The sequence below is a fragment of the Gymnogyps californianus genome, chromosome 14 (genome assembly GCF_018139145.2).
Source record: "Gymnogyps californianus isolate 813 chromosome 14, ASM1813914v2, whole genome shotgun sequence".
NCBI lineage: Eukaryota > Metazoa > Chordata > Aves > Accipitriformes > Cathartidae > Gymnogyps > Gymnogyps californianus.
The window spans coordinates 3122714-3139093 of NC_059484.1; the positions used below are offsets into that span (position 1 = coordinate 3122714).

The window sequence follows — 16380 nt, forward strand, 5'->3', positions numbered from 1 at the left end:
CTGCCTCTGTAAAATGGGGATATAAAAGGCTTTGTGATATCCAGGTATACTAATACACTTTTTCAGGAATGCCATAGAAAAATTCAAACCCCAGAAACATTCATAAGCATTGAAGGCATCAAATGAATGACATGACTTACGGGCTTGTACATATAAAAACAAGACTCATTAGTTTACCGAACACCACTGATCCCTGGCATTGATGAAGTTCTTCAAGAAATAATCAGTATGATTGCATAACTTTAGACTGTACAGTAGTGCCTACAGCCCTGTACAAACACAGAAGATTTTACAAACAAATACCCATAACATTTATTATTGTTATTTTTGTTTGTTTGTTTTGAGTGCTTGCTTCACTCTGCCATTCCTGCACATAATTGATTGAAGAGTTCGATTACTTTTATGGGAATAAACAATTTCCCTTTTCATTTTAAATGGATTAAATTCTTTTTAAACGGTAAAAGTGTAAGAATAGGTTTTATAGCTGCTATTGGAAAATCTCCTAATCTAGTTTTAAGATGATGTTCCTCTGTCAATCTCTAACATTTGACATAGCATTACCTGGTTTTATATTGCAAAGCTACATAGCTGGGTTCCCCCCCCCCCGTTACAAGGGAGAGCCTTTCATAACATAAGACTAACAAAGACATGGATAAAGAATTTTTGAGAGACTATACATATTTTACCCCAAGTTACTGTACAAAATAACAATGAAACTGTAGTTATTTTGCTACAAAAATATACAGTGGAAAAGTTAATTATTAGAAACAACTAAACATGCATAAGGGAGCACTATGGCTTCAAAGACATAAAGGAATGACTAACATATTCCATTATGTAAATGAATTCAAAGATACTTCACGACTGATCAGCTAGGAGGGACATAATGATTTATAATTCAAATAACTGAGCTTTGAAATCAAATTGGGCTAATATATTTCGAAATATGCAAACCTGGAATAATTGTGAAAGTAATGTAAACCATGACACCAGCTCCAATCATTTGTTGCCTTTGTTGTTAATACTGTCTTATGTTTTTTCTTCTTTTTTGTCCTGTTATACAGTACAGTTGCTGGAATTATGGTTTGCTTTTAATTCTAGATTATCCTTTAGAAAAAGACTATTATACACATAAAAAAAGAAAAAGACCAATTTCTAAGACTGTGTAGAAGCTGATTGACGTACAGGCAAGTACTGAAATTAAATAAATTATTATTTTAACCTTTCAGGCTAGCCACAATTTAATCTATATCAAATACTGAAAATTGATCCACTGGATCCAGCATCTTAACAATACACTATGTCTTTCAAAGCAATATATACTTAATGCCTTTTAAAAAAACCCTAATATAATGTGAAAAGGCCAAAGTTTGCCATGCCAGGAAGTAGTTATAAACTACTTCATATGTTTGAAATAAAAAGTACTTCAGTATTATTATTAAAAAAAAAACTATTGGTAGAGTTTTTAATAGGAAAAAAATACATATCTTTAAAAGCCAAAATGACCAGTGAAATTGGGTTGTACATCATTTTCTGGGAAAAAGGAAAAACAGCCTCGACAGGTGTAATTTATCATTTTTCTGATTTAATACCAAAGAAATATATTAAAATAATAAAAAGAATCCTGAAATCCTCAAAATTTGTAGTGATAAATAGCCCTCCCTGTCTTTATTGCATTATGCCTACTAACAGAAATATTGCATGGTGGATTTTGCCAGACAAGGACGATTATTTTCCAATAAAAAGTTGCATATTAAATTCCAGCACAAAAGTGGGTGTCTAATACTTTTGAAATCTTTTATGGTTTGCCAGGGAACACAATTTTAAACTTAACTAATACAACATCACGGTGAAGTGAACCAGCATTAAAGCTGTCTTTGTACAACCCCACCCATCCAAGCAGAAAAGCTACTGTTCTCAGAATTTTTGTTTGAAGTATTTCCATTGACAAGTAATTGAATAAATTTTTGGTATTTTTGGTTTTAGTTAATCTCTCTTTTTACTAGTCTTTAAACATTTCACATTGATGTTTACGATGTATATTTATGAAGGCAGTGCTGTTTTACATTCAGACTATGCATAGGGGTCTGAGACTGCTCTTGCAACAGTTAGCAAGTTTCTGCAAAGAAAAAAACCACAATTTCATCACAATTCTACTCTTCAGGAGAACTTAGGTTATTAAATATCTGCTTTTTCATCCTTTCTAGGTCCTGATATTATTATATCTATTTCATGAGCAGAAACTCATTTACTGCAAATATAATTTGAGTAATTCGAAAACTAAAACTACCTAGACATTTCAGCCTTGGAAAATATTATTTGCACCAACAGTTTATACTGACCCTCATTTTTGAGAGCTACCATGTGAATACATGCCTTTGAAAGCCTCCAGAAGACAATATGAAATGCTAGATGCTTGCTGGCTTTAGCAGTAATATGAGGCTGGTTATTTCAGCAAGTATACACACATAAACAAACAGGCAAGCACTTTAAGTTAGGTGCACCATGTTAAATTTCTCGGTTATTCTGAAAGTGTTTTGAACCCTACTGAAGCAATAAGTATATAGTATAAAAGAAGAGAGAGCTCATTAGTCCCTTCATAAATCTTATTAATGAAATAAATGTCTCCCCTTCTGTTTTTGTCAAATTCCTTAGTAATGTTTCATTTTCAAGTCCTTTCCAGTCTTATTTCTGTGATACCACGAGAACATAAGCACATGCATATTTAAAATATCAAGTTAGCTGCTTAATGGTGTTTCAAGTAAACACAGAGAAGTACACATTGTATGATTTTCATTAAACAAAATTCACTTACGGAATGTGAAAACCCACACTCATCTTTCAACCCAAGGAAATATATTAAAATTCTTCTTATACGATTAGAGTTCTACGGAGAAATAAAATGATACCAATTGTCATATTCCAGGTACCTTCCCCTCTGCTTGTCTAACAATCTCCTCTAGAAAATGACTGAAAAGTTGTTTTTATTTTAAAATAGCAAAGGATTTCAATATTGAATGTTTTCATGAGCCCTGGTGGTTTATTATCTGTCGTATACTTTTAAGTATTGTGTCACATCAAAAACAGCTACTACTTTTTTTAAACCTTCTTGCTCAAGTGAAAATTCAAAGAGCAAACATTCTTCTCCAACTTATAAGTGAATATTAGAACAAGGTGCAAAAGGTTTGCAACAGATAGCAACTTAGCATCCATGATTAGGGTAAGAATTTCACAAAAATACTTGAACCCAGACAAAAATCCACATGCAAAGTCATGGCTGTTTCATCAGTAGTAATGACAACACTGACACAGTGAGTAACTTAGAATCAGGCAACGATAAAGCATGTGAAGAGGTTTGTGTTTAAAGTCTAACTCATGCTTCATATCTTAGTTGACTCATCCTCAAAGTAGAATCAATCCTGTTCTCAACTGCTAACAGAATCAATCCTGTTCTCAATATTGTTGAACTCATCAACGGTATTGACTTCAAGAAGATTAGGAATGGGATAGATGGCCATAAGCAACTAGTTATATGATTTCTCTTTTGTTGATAAGAAGTAGGTGGAAATAAGCACACCTTTTAAAAACTATGCATAGAAAGAGATGAATCAAAATGAATAAATATTAATATCCCAATCGGTTTAAAAATGTGGCATATGAAACAACAAAAGTCTCATATTAATTTTTACCTTATTATTTTCAAATAATATGTTATGCCTTATACAATAAAAAGGATATCCAACAGAAAGGTCATTTAGAAACTGAAGAGTTCTTGAAATCACGGGCTCACATCTTCCCCGGTATTTAAGATTTGTAACACTAGAATAAACAAAACAAAAGAGTGAGATTTTATAACACATTTTCCTCTTTTTGAGAAGTGCAGTGCAAAAGCTCATAGTAGTAGCACATTATACTACGAATGTATTTCTGTGATACATCTTAGGATTGTCCATTTATGAGACAAAAAATGCTATACAAACATGCCATGTCTTTTTCCTGAAAAAGGGATTCAAACATTTTTGTAATATTGTAACAAATACATTCATTTTTAAAAAACCCATCATCTGTCATAATGAAATAAATTATCTGAAGCTTACCCCTACTTATATCTATCTTACTTTTCAACACAATATCTGGCCACTTAACTTCTGCAGTATTTATCTGCCCAATTCTTCACAAGATAAAACCAAATTGTTATAAATTCCCTAGGAAGATTTCCATAGGAGAAACAGGGCACAGAAAAACTAAGGGCCAATTCACAGAGCTACTGATATACCCAATTCCCAGTGAAACCCTACCTTGCAGTTCTTGTACTAATCCCTATTTTACCTCTTCCCTACACCAAACACTTAACTAAAGTCAAGATACATAGGGAATGTATTTCCCTAATTGCAACCCCTCTCAGACATAGGCATTCAGGAAGCATACTCTGATTAATGAACCAATGCATAAATTATGATGTAGGATAATACTAGACCTATTATCAATCCTTGGGGAACACCACGTAAAACAACTTACCATTTTTGACAGCAAACTCTTATAGTTAGCCTTTCAGTGAAATCACGCAGCTAACACTTGCTCTGCTACCTTCCATAGGTTAAGCGTGAGACATGGAGCACAGAGCCGAGAGCCTCCACAGCTTCTTCTGTACTGTGTGCAGGTCAGTGCAAAGACACCTAAGTGACTTGGGATGGAATCTGTTGTGTTCACCTACTAGATTTATTAGGAGGTGAAGAGGTGGCATTAACCTTCAGATGAAAGGGGTAAATTAAAGCCAGTAAAGTGGAGGAATGTAATTTTTTTCAAACGAGGAGTGGTTACAACAATAAGTTAAGAGTCACTGATCTTGTAGTCTGTCATTTCCTAGCTTTCTTACAGGAATGTCAGGTAGGCCAGTGTCGACAATCTTACTGAAGTTCGAATGTTTGATACTTTCTGTTTCTGTTCTAAACTCCAGCCAGTGAGTCCAAGAAGAAATGACCTCCCCCGCTCCGCTCCAAGTAGCCCAAATGCATTTATCACTTAATTATACACTGACTACTAGTAACTTTTTCTAGTATTCCTTTGAGAATCCAAGTTAGGTTGATTGGCCTATAACAAGTTGCTTTCTCTTAGTTCCCTTTTTTGAAGGCACGTACCGTGCTCTACTCTTCTGGGACATCCACCATCACCCTCAATTGCTCAAAAACCCAAAAGAAAGTTGAATGCCCACTTCCTCTAGACAGGAAGATAATGCTGAGTAAGAGATTCACAGCAGAGTTTCTGATACTGGATTCATCTGGAGAAATAAAAACAGGCCATCACAGCCTTCTGAAACATAGCCCATTCAAATAAAAAGGCAGCACGACTTCCTGGCTCGGAAGCCCTGGCACCTATTCCTGATTGTGGTATCAAATTGCTAGGGTGTATCTCAAACTGCCAGGTGATCAAGAAAAGTCATTTCAGATTTGTATGCCTCAGTTTCCTTGTCTGTAGAATATGCATAATGATTCTGACTTTAAGCTGTCAGATCTATTGATGAAAGACCATGATGTAAGAGGTATAATCACTACCAGCTATTTATACTGTGATGCAGTAGGATTTCAATTTTGGGAATACAGAACCTGAAGGAGAGATGTTAAATGCCTTAAAATCAGCATTGATTACTGCTTTTACATACTCACAGGCTAAGGAATGTACTATACCACATAAACTAAATCTCTTTTTCAGGAAGTTATAAACTCAAGAATGCAGTTTAAAGCATCTAACTGTTTAGTAGTATTTGCTCAGGAAAAGGCAAATAACAATGCAATTACCAAAGCAGTATTCCTCAATTTAGATTTACAAACAACATTGATTTACTTTATAAAATCTCTATGAAGAGCTCAGAGGTTCAGATTGCCTTAAAGAAATAGCCCATTCTAGCAAGTCCATAATTCACAGTTTATCCCTACTATGGGGAGTTCTGGAGATGTTTATAGTTGCACTAAATCCTTAACAAGTATATACCATACAAAGCAATAAAAATGAATTTGGACTACCCAGATTTGACATCAATATCAAAATCATAAATATCTATTTTGCAAAAGAGCAAAATCTTTGTCCTTCCGTAGCCAGATATAAGACATTTAAAGAAAAACAAGAAGTCACCGTGACAGCTTGAAGAGAAAATTAAAACTGTATAAGGAAGGCTCTTTGTCCAACATTCAGGGTGCTTGTGTATACATCTGTTCTTTCAGTTCATGGCTGTATTTGGATGCTGAAAGATGGAGTAATAATATAAAAGCTAGAAAGTACTCGTGAGTGAACAGAGGCTGAAAAATTTCAATTATAATCGTAGCAATTCCCATTTCTGTTTCTGCCTTACCAATATCAGGCAAGATGAAAGACACAAAATGTAATATTTTAAGAAACATCTACAAAACATTATAATTATCTGAGAAAATTTGTAAAGATCTAGAGAGGAATCTCATAATACATAAACCAGTTTTCCACTATGTAAGGAAGAGAAGCCAAGGGATGGAAGAGGAGAAAAATTTACAGCTCTCTGAGAAATCATGGCAAGACAGCACTTAAATCCAAGTGCCAGTGTCCTTGCCTCTTTCTCTCTCAAGTAGTTTATTGATTTAAAATATGAACTAAGTCAAACAACCAATCATAAAGTTTCAGATGAGTTACGGAAAATAAGAGCTTCATCAAAAGCTACGCCAATGCCAAATAGGGTAGATGAGCACTGAACACATTTTAAAGGCAAGTGCAAAAAAAGTGGAAATAAAAAATGGCAGAATATTTCCAATTTGGTAACAATACCAGTACCAAAATACTGAACTACGCACACACAAAACCAAAAGAGCAACAGTAATACTGATCCATGCTGAAAAGCTATGAGAATTTGAAAAATTTAAATGAAACAGCATTAAGAATCCAGTACACTTCCAAATATTTCGTTTTAGTTTGCCTTTAGTAAGAAGACAAGAATAAAACCTTAGCTTCTAAAAGCTGCACCAAAGAAGCTTCCCAGCTCTCCAACCTCCGAACCCTCCAGCTTGCTATGAGACTTTGTCTGTCACCACGACTGCTTACTAATGCAGTTTCATCAGCACACCAAACATCTCTTCCCTTAATACAGTGACTTAACAGTATTACTTTAAGAGGCTGTGTATTTTTAACCTAAAATCTAGAAGGGGAAGATAAATAATGATTATATACTCCAATTTACAACTCTCTGGGAAAAGGGTTACCATATCATCCACAGAAGAATCAAAATTCTTTGCACGTTCCAAGTCATTATGATATTTGGCCAGGGAAAGAATGAAGGCAAAGACATCCACTTCCAGCCTCTTAAATCCATTTCATGACTTTTTTTTTTTCCCCCCAAAACCATTCTACTGTCCTTAATTTCCTGTCCTGTCCTCAGTTTACGATTTGGAGAAAGACCGCTTCAGACATTGCTCTTAAAAGTTCCATGTGGTGCACAGCAAAGGACAACCCTTCATACAAGACATAGCAGTTCTTATGGCAGTAGTGGATGGGAAATGATGCTGCTGGAGCATAGCAGTGGAATGCCCAGCTTAAAAGAGAGAACTGAAAAACTTGCACTGCAATTTAAAAAAGAAAATTTTAGAGGAGGAGACAGAATCAGGGATGCAAGGTAGAAACGCAAATGCAAAGCATAGTCAGCACAGAGAAGGGAGTGCTGAAGAGTGAGAATATACTGTTCAAAGAGAGAAAATCAATGTGGTCACACGGATGGTGGGTACCTTCTCCATTTATCATTGCATGCCAAGGTGCTCAAATATTGCCTACAGGCCATTTGTAAGTGCCCAAAGAATTCATCCATCCTCTTTCCAGAAGGCCTTGAACCCCTTCTCTGAAATGTAATGGGCAGGTTCGTTATCACAATAAAGCTGAGGAATCCCAGGAACACTATGCTACCTGCACACGCATAGGTTACTGTACCTCACATGTACAGGAGATTTGGTAATATGACAAAGAAGCAGTTGCAAAAGCTAAGTCGCTACCAGCCAGAAGAGGTGACGACTGCTGTAAATCAGCAAGTTTGGGTGTGGTGGGGTTTGTTTTGTTGTTGTTTGTTTGGTTTTTTATTTGGCTTTTTTTGGTTTGTTTTTAAATAATTAAAGCAGAGAGTGAAAACCTTTTAAGCTTATATAAGGATGACATGAATTGGAAAGCCTGAACCATGTAAATTTAGGAACAGTCTTGGTCTCAAGTTAAGGATATTACAAATACACTTGCACTATAATAATCATAAAGATAAAAACCCCATACATTTTAAACAAAACTTTCAAAGTTGCTTAAGGTGTGTGCTATCCAATTCCCATTACAGTGCAAGAAAAATGGGCATCCAAATCCCCTAAAAAGACTTTGAAAATCTCTTGCTTATGTGGTACTTAAGTTTCAGTAATAACGAAGATAGCAATTTGTTGGCACGAAAGCTCTGTACAGTCATGTTTTAATTATTTCTTGTAAATTATCGTCATTTACAATGAAAGCTCTCTGTGGCTCAATGACAGTGATTGGATATATACTTTTCATTAGAGCTGGACAAAGGTGAATAGTTAAAAAAATGCACATTCTGTCATGAATAAAAGCGCCAAGTTTTAGTTTGCTATGATTCATGGAGTCATATCAGTATGAGTGTTCGGAAAAATATTCAGAGATCCAGACTTTTTATACTTACGTATTACTTAAACATTGTCACATGGAAAATCTCTCTATTTATATGTATGTATATGTGCATCCATCATAGTGAAATCATTACAGCAGTAAAAAAAAAAGGGGGGGCGGGAATATCCAACAGCAATGTTTCGATATACATCTTTTATTCATGTTTATTTTATCATGACCAAAATACTAAATATTTGGGCAAATATTTTGTAAATCCACCTCATGATAAATCATTTCCACATGAATTTGATAATAATCAAAAAGAACCAGAAGAGGCTCACAAAGAGTAAGTGAAGAAAAGGAAAGGTGCTTGCAGCCAAAATAAATACAAGACACTTTCGGCCAAATGCCCAGGACAGGCTCAAGGAGAAGATGGAACTAAAACTACTCCAGTCTAAATATTTCCTTGCCTCTTACCTATACAGGGAAGGATCAAGGCAGGTAGGCAGCTACTGCTCAAAGGGATGACCAGTGGAAGGAGAGGACTACTGTTAGTTTTGGGTACAGTGCCTCACTCCTTGCCTTAAGAGTCCTGGCCTTGATCCACTTCCCAGTAGGCCAGGAGGCATAAGAACATGTGACGTGGCTGTTTTGGGAGGAAGTAGGAGCAACAAGGATAGAGAACTCCATGGAGACGGAGGAATAGTCTGTGCCTTTAAAAACCAGTACCTCAGGGCAATAGGCTAAGTAGAAGAAAATCTAAGGAGACAGGCTGGGACCTTAAGTCACTCTCCAGAATCTTGTCATCCACTGCAACCCTACTAGCTCCTTCAAAATCTCATTGCTCCCTCTTGCCTGTCTTCCCCCTCACGTAACTCCTCCCAGCTTATCCCTCCTTGAACCTACTCTACTGTTGCTACGATGCTGAAGACAGCTGAGAAGACTTAAGATGCCGTGTATATTACAAAAATTTAGATTGAGATTAGGTATTTTTTCAGTTGGCCTTTCCCCTTCCACACATACATCCTATAAGGTGATGGTCAAAGCGAGCAAAGATGGTGGATGCTAAAAGAACCATCCTATAAAATTTCTGGCAAGACTGTGATGAAAATACAGCCATTGATGGATATTCTGACTACATAAAACACCATCCCTTCAGAAATGGTTTAACAGGAATTCAGTAAAAGGCACATTCATTAACTTCCAATGGAAAGGTGATAAAAGGTCTAGGATCCGATGTGACAGTAGTACTTTGAACTACAGTCAGAAGGTCTAAAGGACACCTATTACATTGACAAACCTCAAAATATTTCTGTACGCTGAAGAATACCTATTTCATACAGCCGTTAATCCATAAACTGAACAGCGGCTACTGCAGCTACTAGTAGCTATGACACAAGTATTTCAAATTGTTTTCTGTTAATGAAAGAACTCACTGAGTTGGATCACCAATCCTTCACTGCAAAGCTGCTACTAATGAATTCAAAAGAATAGTTTAAAGCTACACACATGAAAGTGAACTACTGAAAACAGAGAGATCTGGGGAAAGACAGCTCAACAGAAAATGTGTTCAAAATCTCAAGAAATCAAAGCAAAATGCCATTTATTCATCTAAACGTTACTGAGCTCACATCGGACTTCAGGAAACTAGAAACTCCATGTGTCAACCAGTAAGTTATCACAAAAAGAGGTTAAGTCTCTAACAGCGGAAAAAAAAAAAAAATTGATATGTCCTGGTAGACTACAACTTGTTTGACTACCATAAATTCAATTGCTATGTTTACTCCTCACACCAAGTATAAAATGCTTCCTGCATGCATACTTCATTGGATTCTTTAATGGCAAAGTGGAAGGAAATAACCTGACATTGTCTTTTAATCATCCCACAGTGCTAACAGCAGATTACGATAAGGTACTTTCTCCAACACTTTCTGGTTTTAAAGACTGGTTGCCCTTAGCCAGGCAACAATATTCTTTCAAGCATAACTCCTCTACTTCGCATAACGCTTGGCATTAACAAAACAGAACCTACAGTCTCAAACACTGTTGTGCAGTTACTATACGAGAATACCACCATTTCAACAAGAAAGTGCACACTAAAAATTCCCTAGTGTTTCCTTTTAACCTCATGTTAAGGAATAACATATTACAAATTTCACCTACTTGAAGAACAAAATGGATCTGTAGGGTAAGACAGAACAGTAGACTAGTGGCTTTCTAAAATAACAGTGTGGTTAAAAATACTGACTACGTCGACAAGAGAAAAAGGTGACTGCTGTTACAAATATGCTAACATCATTCGCAGTAACAGAGCACCAGAAATGCTGCCAGACTGCCCCATCAGACTGTAGTTTTTGGATTATATATCAGTATGTTATGGTTTCACACCCCAATTTTCCAACTGGCATGCTATCACTGGGGAGAAACTCGTTTATTTTAATTGACACAAACATGAATGTGTTTATACAGCAGTTTCACAGCTAACTCTTAGAGCTACTGACTGAATTGTCCATTTCAAGCTGTAACATCCATTCTGTAAAATTAAATTGATCTTCAATCTAATCAAGGAACAATTCATATTTTTAGGAAAATACAGTAAGCCATGAGGAAAGAGAAAATAAAAATATAGTGTGTAATCTAAAAAGCAGCACTGATTTTTGCTTTTTATGTAGTTTTCTTTTAAAGTCTTCCATGTAACATTAAAACCCTAACCATGTTTTTTTCTTAATTTACAGTACTTCTGCAAATACAGCCCTATCCAATCTAAACACATGTAGTACTTATCATACAACTCGTTAAATGATGTGTTATTTCCTCAATTGGCAAAGGCAACAGAGATTTCCTCTCAATGGTAGCAACAACTAGAAAAAGAGAAGCGAACTGATGCATCTGGTCTCCAAACAGTCCTCTTTACTCTCTTTTTCCTCAGTTGTTCAAGTTTCACTGTAGTTTGAAAGAACAAAATGAAGCCTAGCCATGTAGTACCATCACATGCTTCCAGAAACTGTACAATAAGTATCCATCAATGTTTTTCCATTCATCACCCTCCATTTACCCATCTTCAAAGCATACTCCAGATAAATATCAAGGTTTGATGGGTACTGTCATCCTAAGGCAAGGTATAACTCTCAGCTTCTGGTTTTGAGGAAGCAAAGCATTTATGCCTTGTTTTCCACAGAAAAGTTAAGTCATATTAGAAAATGACCTTGTCTTAATTGCTACTATTTCTCAAGGTTGGTAGTCATGGTAGCAAAAGACAAGTCCTGTTTAATACTGTCCGAACAGGTCACAGCTAACCTGGCAACACCAGCAGAGATGTTTCTCTAGTACGTCAAAGTCTACTGAAAGTATTTAAAGGTCTTCTAAGTCACATTTAGAGGACATGAAGTAAATGACAGGATGCAGCATCTTCCTCACTGTAGAACAAAGAGGTAAGGTACTTGTTTCTCTTTCTCCAGGCACACACAGAACTCATTGTCTCCTGGGGACTTCCAGATTTTTTTAGTGGATATTCACAATTTTTCAGAGGGACCATTTGGTTTTGCTTCAAGAGCAAAACCGATTTTAGATTAAACTCTTTTTGAGTCAGGAGAAACTATCAAATCTCATGAAGGACATAAGTAATAAAAGACAAAATCCTGGTAGTTTTGCTGGCACCCAAGGAAAGTGGCTGCAGCAGAGGCATGAGAAAAAGGTAGCTTCTCCAGGGTAATTTTCTAGGATTATTCTTAAGAGAAAGTATTGCAACACTTATCTGCCAGAATAACACACCATCTTATTCTGCCAAATGCCAGAGATGAGAAGACAGCTGATAATAATGCCCCTTGTCTCCTTCAGCATGAGGCCTTAACATCCTCCTCTGTGAATCTGTATTTTTAAGAGAGCAAATTTTGCCAGATCTTGCCAAAAAGCAATCCAAAAGAGCCTCCCCAAAACAAAGAAAGATTAGTTTAACTTGGTCAGTTCCCACTGTAAATTACCATGAAGCTTTACAGGCAATTCTACTGACATCTGAGGGTGCAGGAATGAGAAGTGGGGAGGGATGGGGACTGCTTACGCCAGGCTGTCACTGAACAAGAGTCTATGAAATCTCAGCTCTATTTTCCCATAAAAGCCATTTCAAGAAGGGATGCAGGCACCGTGGAGGCTATATCTAGCTGCAAGTGTTTATTTAGGGCCTGCAGTACCTTCAGAAAAGAAGATATGGGTGCTTCTGAAAATGGTTATCCCTTACTTCAAATATTTAAAATTTACAGAAAACATTTTTCTAGCAAAGAGCAAACTTAACAACAAAATAAAACTCAGATTTTATGTAAGCATTAAAGACAAAACAAAATACATACAGAATAGAGCTCAAGCACAAACTCACATTTTTGTCATGAACGTTTCCAGAACATGGTTGTCATCTGTTATTCCTAAGACTTCTGACATTCGGGCATAAACCTGGAAACAAACATTTCAACAGTAACATGTTATAGACATTTACAAGTACCAACATTTTCAGTTATTCTAAAATCTTCCCTATTTTGATTTTGCATGAGAAAAGTACAGGCACAAATGCCTGTCCATCCAACCTAGCTGAAGCATGTGTAAGAGATGGCTTATACGCTCTCCGATGGTGTTCTGTGAATTTGGGACTGATAGGCTTTTACTTGCCCTTGCATACATTTCTTCCCACACAGGAGATGTAAATTTTCCACTTTAAACTCACTTTGTTGTTCACAGAACAATACAGCCTCTATTCAAAAAACCTGTTTTATTATAAAAAATTGCAAAGGGATGGAGAAAACATTCTTCTGTTGGTCTCTGTCCTCAGTGGGATGTGATTCAACACTGTCCTTTAGCTTGCACTTGCAAGTTCTTGCACTGCCAGTCATAAAATCTCGTAAATTAGGTACTCTTCAGACATTCAGTTTCTTGTACTTGAAGGGAGATCAAAGGCTTTGGCAGCCAAGTAACTTGTAGTCGTATACTTTTCCCCTTTATTTCAGATTCAAGACATATATTACCAGCCAAGTTTTCCCAGCATCCTACCTATCAGATCAAACTGCTGTTATGATGCAGTAACAAACGCACAGGACACACCAAGTATATTTTTTTCCTTCCTGTGTAATCTTCATAAAATTTTCTGGTAATTTTAGTAGCCTAACATTTAGTTTGGATAAAAACATTTAGTTGGGTTAAATCAACTTCAGAAACAAAATTTCTTTACAATCCTCTGCCAAATCCCCTTACCCTGAGCTCAAGTAACTCTGCTATTTGCTTACAACTGGGCTAAACGCAGATCTACCAGTCAGTACATTTCATTTCAGTCATTTTAGCCTTTAGTGACACTAAACCAAATATTATGGGCTATATATAATTCTTCCATATGATGTGATCAAGTCAAGTATCACTAAGGTCGCACAGCACATGCAGCCAGCGGTGAAAGCCTGGTGCCATCTAGCTGTCAATTTTGTTTGCTGACGTTACATATTCCACACAAATACCAATGAACTTTAGCTAACTCCATACTTCCGTTACTGTACTGTACTTGCTCGTACCAACTTCCTTTCTGCTAGTGATGTAATCCCATGACTTTGCTTAAAAACCAAACCAGCAGTATTCCACCTCTGAGGAAGTCAATAATAATAATAATAATACAAATAACAAATAAGACAATAAAAATTGTATTTTCATGTCCCAAAGACTTTAGTTTTAAATCTGAGCATAATAAAGGCATGAGTAAATAAACTTGCAGCTCTAACCAGAAATTGCACTAAGATCAAGGATAACTTAACTTGTAAGTTAGCCTTTTATAATTGTATGAATGTAATTTATTGTGACAAAATCAGTAGTGAAAGGACAATCAAAATATGAAAAAAATTGTAATATACAATACAATCCTTCAAACGTTGCAAAATACTATCTTCACACTGTAAATGTGAAGTTATCAGTTATAGTAATTAAACATAGCAACAATAATATATTCAAATATAAAAATAACATCTTCTAATTTCAAAAAAATAATCTCTCTGAATAGTCCACTGCTGAAACGCTACAGCAGCTGCAATTTTAGCAAAGTTTAAGAACTTCTGTATTTGATATGAGGAAAAGAGAAAAAGAGATAGCGACGAATGTAAACGTATCAGCAAACAACACATCTGTGTTACGAGCTTTCCCTTCTGCCACGGGAAACCAGTGGGAGAACGGGAGAGTGAGCAAGCGCATGTCGTAGTAGCATTGTGCTCTGTTGTCAAACTAGGCTCTCCCCACATCAGAGTTTAACAAATAAAATACTAAAACAGCAGTCAGTGTTGACAAAGAGCAGTGCTTTAATCCACAATTATCCTTGTAACTCTTACTACTCCTTTTATCATCCATTAGCTTTGATTCCCATTATCCCATCAAGAACTGTGTCAACGCTTTTGTCCCTGGGGATTTCCCACAACTACTAGGATCTGACAGCCAAGCTTGAGTGCTAAGCAGGATCATTACCTCTTAAATCCACTTATCTGATCCACTGAATAGTAAATTGAAAAGCTCATTAACAGCAACAATCTGATTTGTTTTCACATGTGACAGGGTCATTTCAAGTCAGCATGAATACAGTGCTTGTAATAAAAACTACTATCCGTTCCGTAATGTGACAAATTGTAAGCTAAAATAAATGTGATATTTTAAACACCTTCTTCAAAATCATTTTCAAAACCAACACACACTCTCAGCATGTAAAAATAGAAAAGCAAACAATCCCCAACCACAACAATGAAACACCCTTAGACTTTTAAGCACTATAAAAAATTAATGATAAAGCATTTTGGACGTATAATAATAAAACACACCTCAACAACAAAGACCGTGCTACATATTCAAAAGGAGGAGAAAAACACTGTTGAAAGGGGTCATAAAAGGATGTGGAATCACACGTGGAAGTGACCTCATCTTCAGCTTGGTTCCCATCACAGAGCCATGAAGGTAAAGGGAGCACAGGGCGTTGGGGGGGCCTGCGGGACCTCACAGCCACGCACCCGCTGGGTCTCCTCCCTTTGAGACCTCCCCCTTCCTTCTTCCAGCAAGAAAAAAACCAAGGCTTATGTTTTTACTTCCCTCCAGACACTTCAAGTAAGGAGCAGGATAATTAACTTTCAGTAGGAAACCACCAGTTTAAGACTTCTGGAAAACCTTTACACAATCATTCCCAAATCCTTACAATTGCAGGATTTGTAACTTCCAAAACAAATTCTGCATCAGCACGCAGCGCTACATGATCGCACCATGATATCACCAAAAATGTAAGCTTAACAGTAAAATATCCCACCATCACCATCTCATTCTTACAACAGTTATGAACATAAGCAAAAAATCCACAGAAATGATAACATTAGGCTACAATGTTCGATGAGCTTCACAGGTACCAGTACACACTCGAGGTCCTTAAAGCAAGCTCAGGCTGATACCACCATTGCAACCAATGCCTAAGTGGTATTGCTATATTCAAAGGTGACAGTCAAGGTCATGACAGTGAAGAGAAAGAAGAGGCCAGCAAAACACCTTCAATAATCATCAATAACAATTTCAAACATATTAAAAAAAGTGTGAAGGCAAGAGGTCCAGGGATCCTTCTTTTTTGGCCTGTTTGTACCATTATAACCACCTTGGTGGAATCAGGATGTTTAAGGAAGACAGCAGGTTCATAAGCTCTGGTGCCAGCAAATTTTTTTATGATCTAGCAGATCTATTCGTGGTTCAAATTACATAACCATATACTTCCCAACTACTTGAACTGTACGT

The 16380-nt window shown here is 36.4% G+C and overlaps 1 protein-coding gene across 1 annotated transcript in view; it reads right to left on the reverse strand.

The window, feature by feature from the left end:
- The window catches only part of RANBP17 (RAN binding protein 17), a 164821-nt gene that overhangs the window by 65751 nt on the left and 82690 nt on the right, over positions 1–16380 (reverse strand). Inside the window, exons 15-16 of the mRNA XM_050905413.1 lie at positions 12977–13050; positions 3739–3819 (exon numbers count right to left, since the gene is read on the reverse strand). Of these exons, the coding sequence (XP_050761370.1) occupies positions 3739–3819; positions 12977–13050 (155 nt within the window). The remainder of the gene's footprint in view (positions 1–3738; positions 3820–12976; positions 13051–16380) is intronic.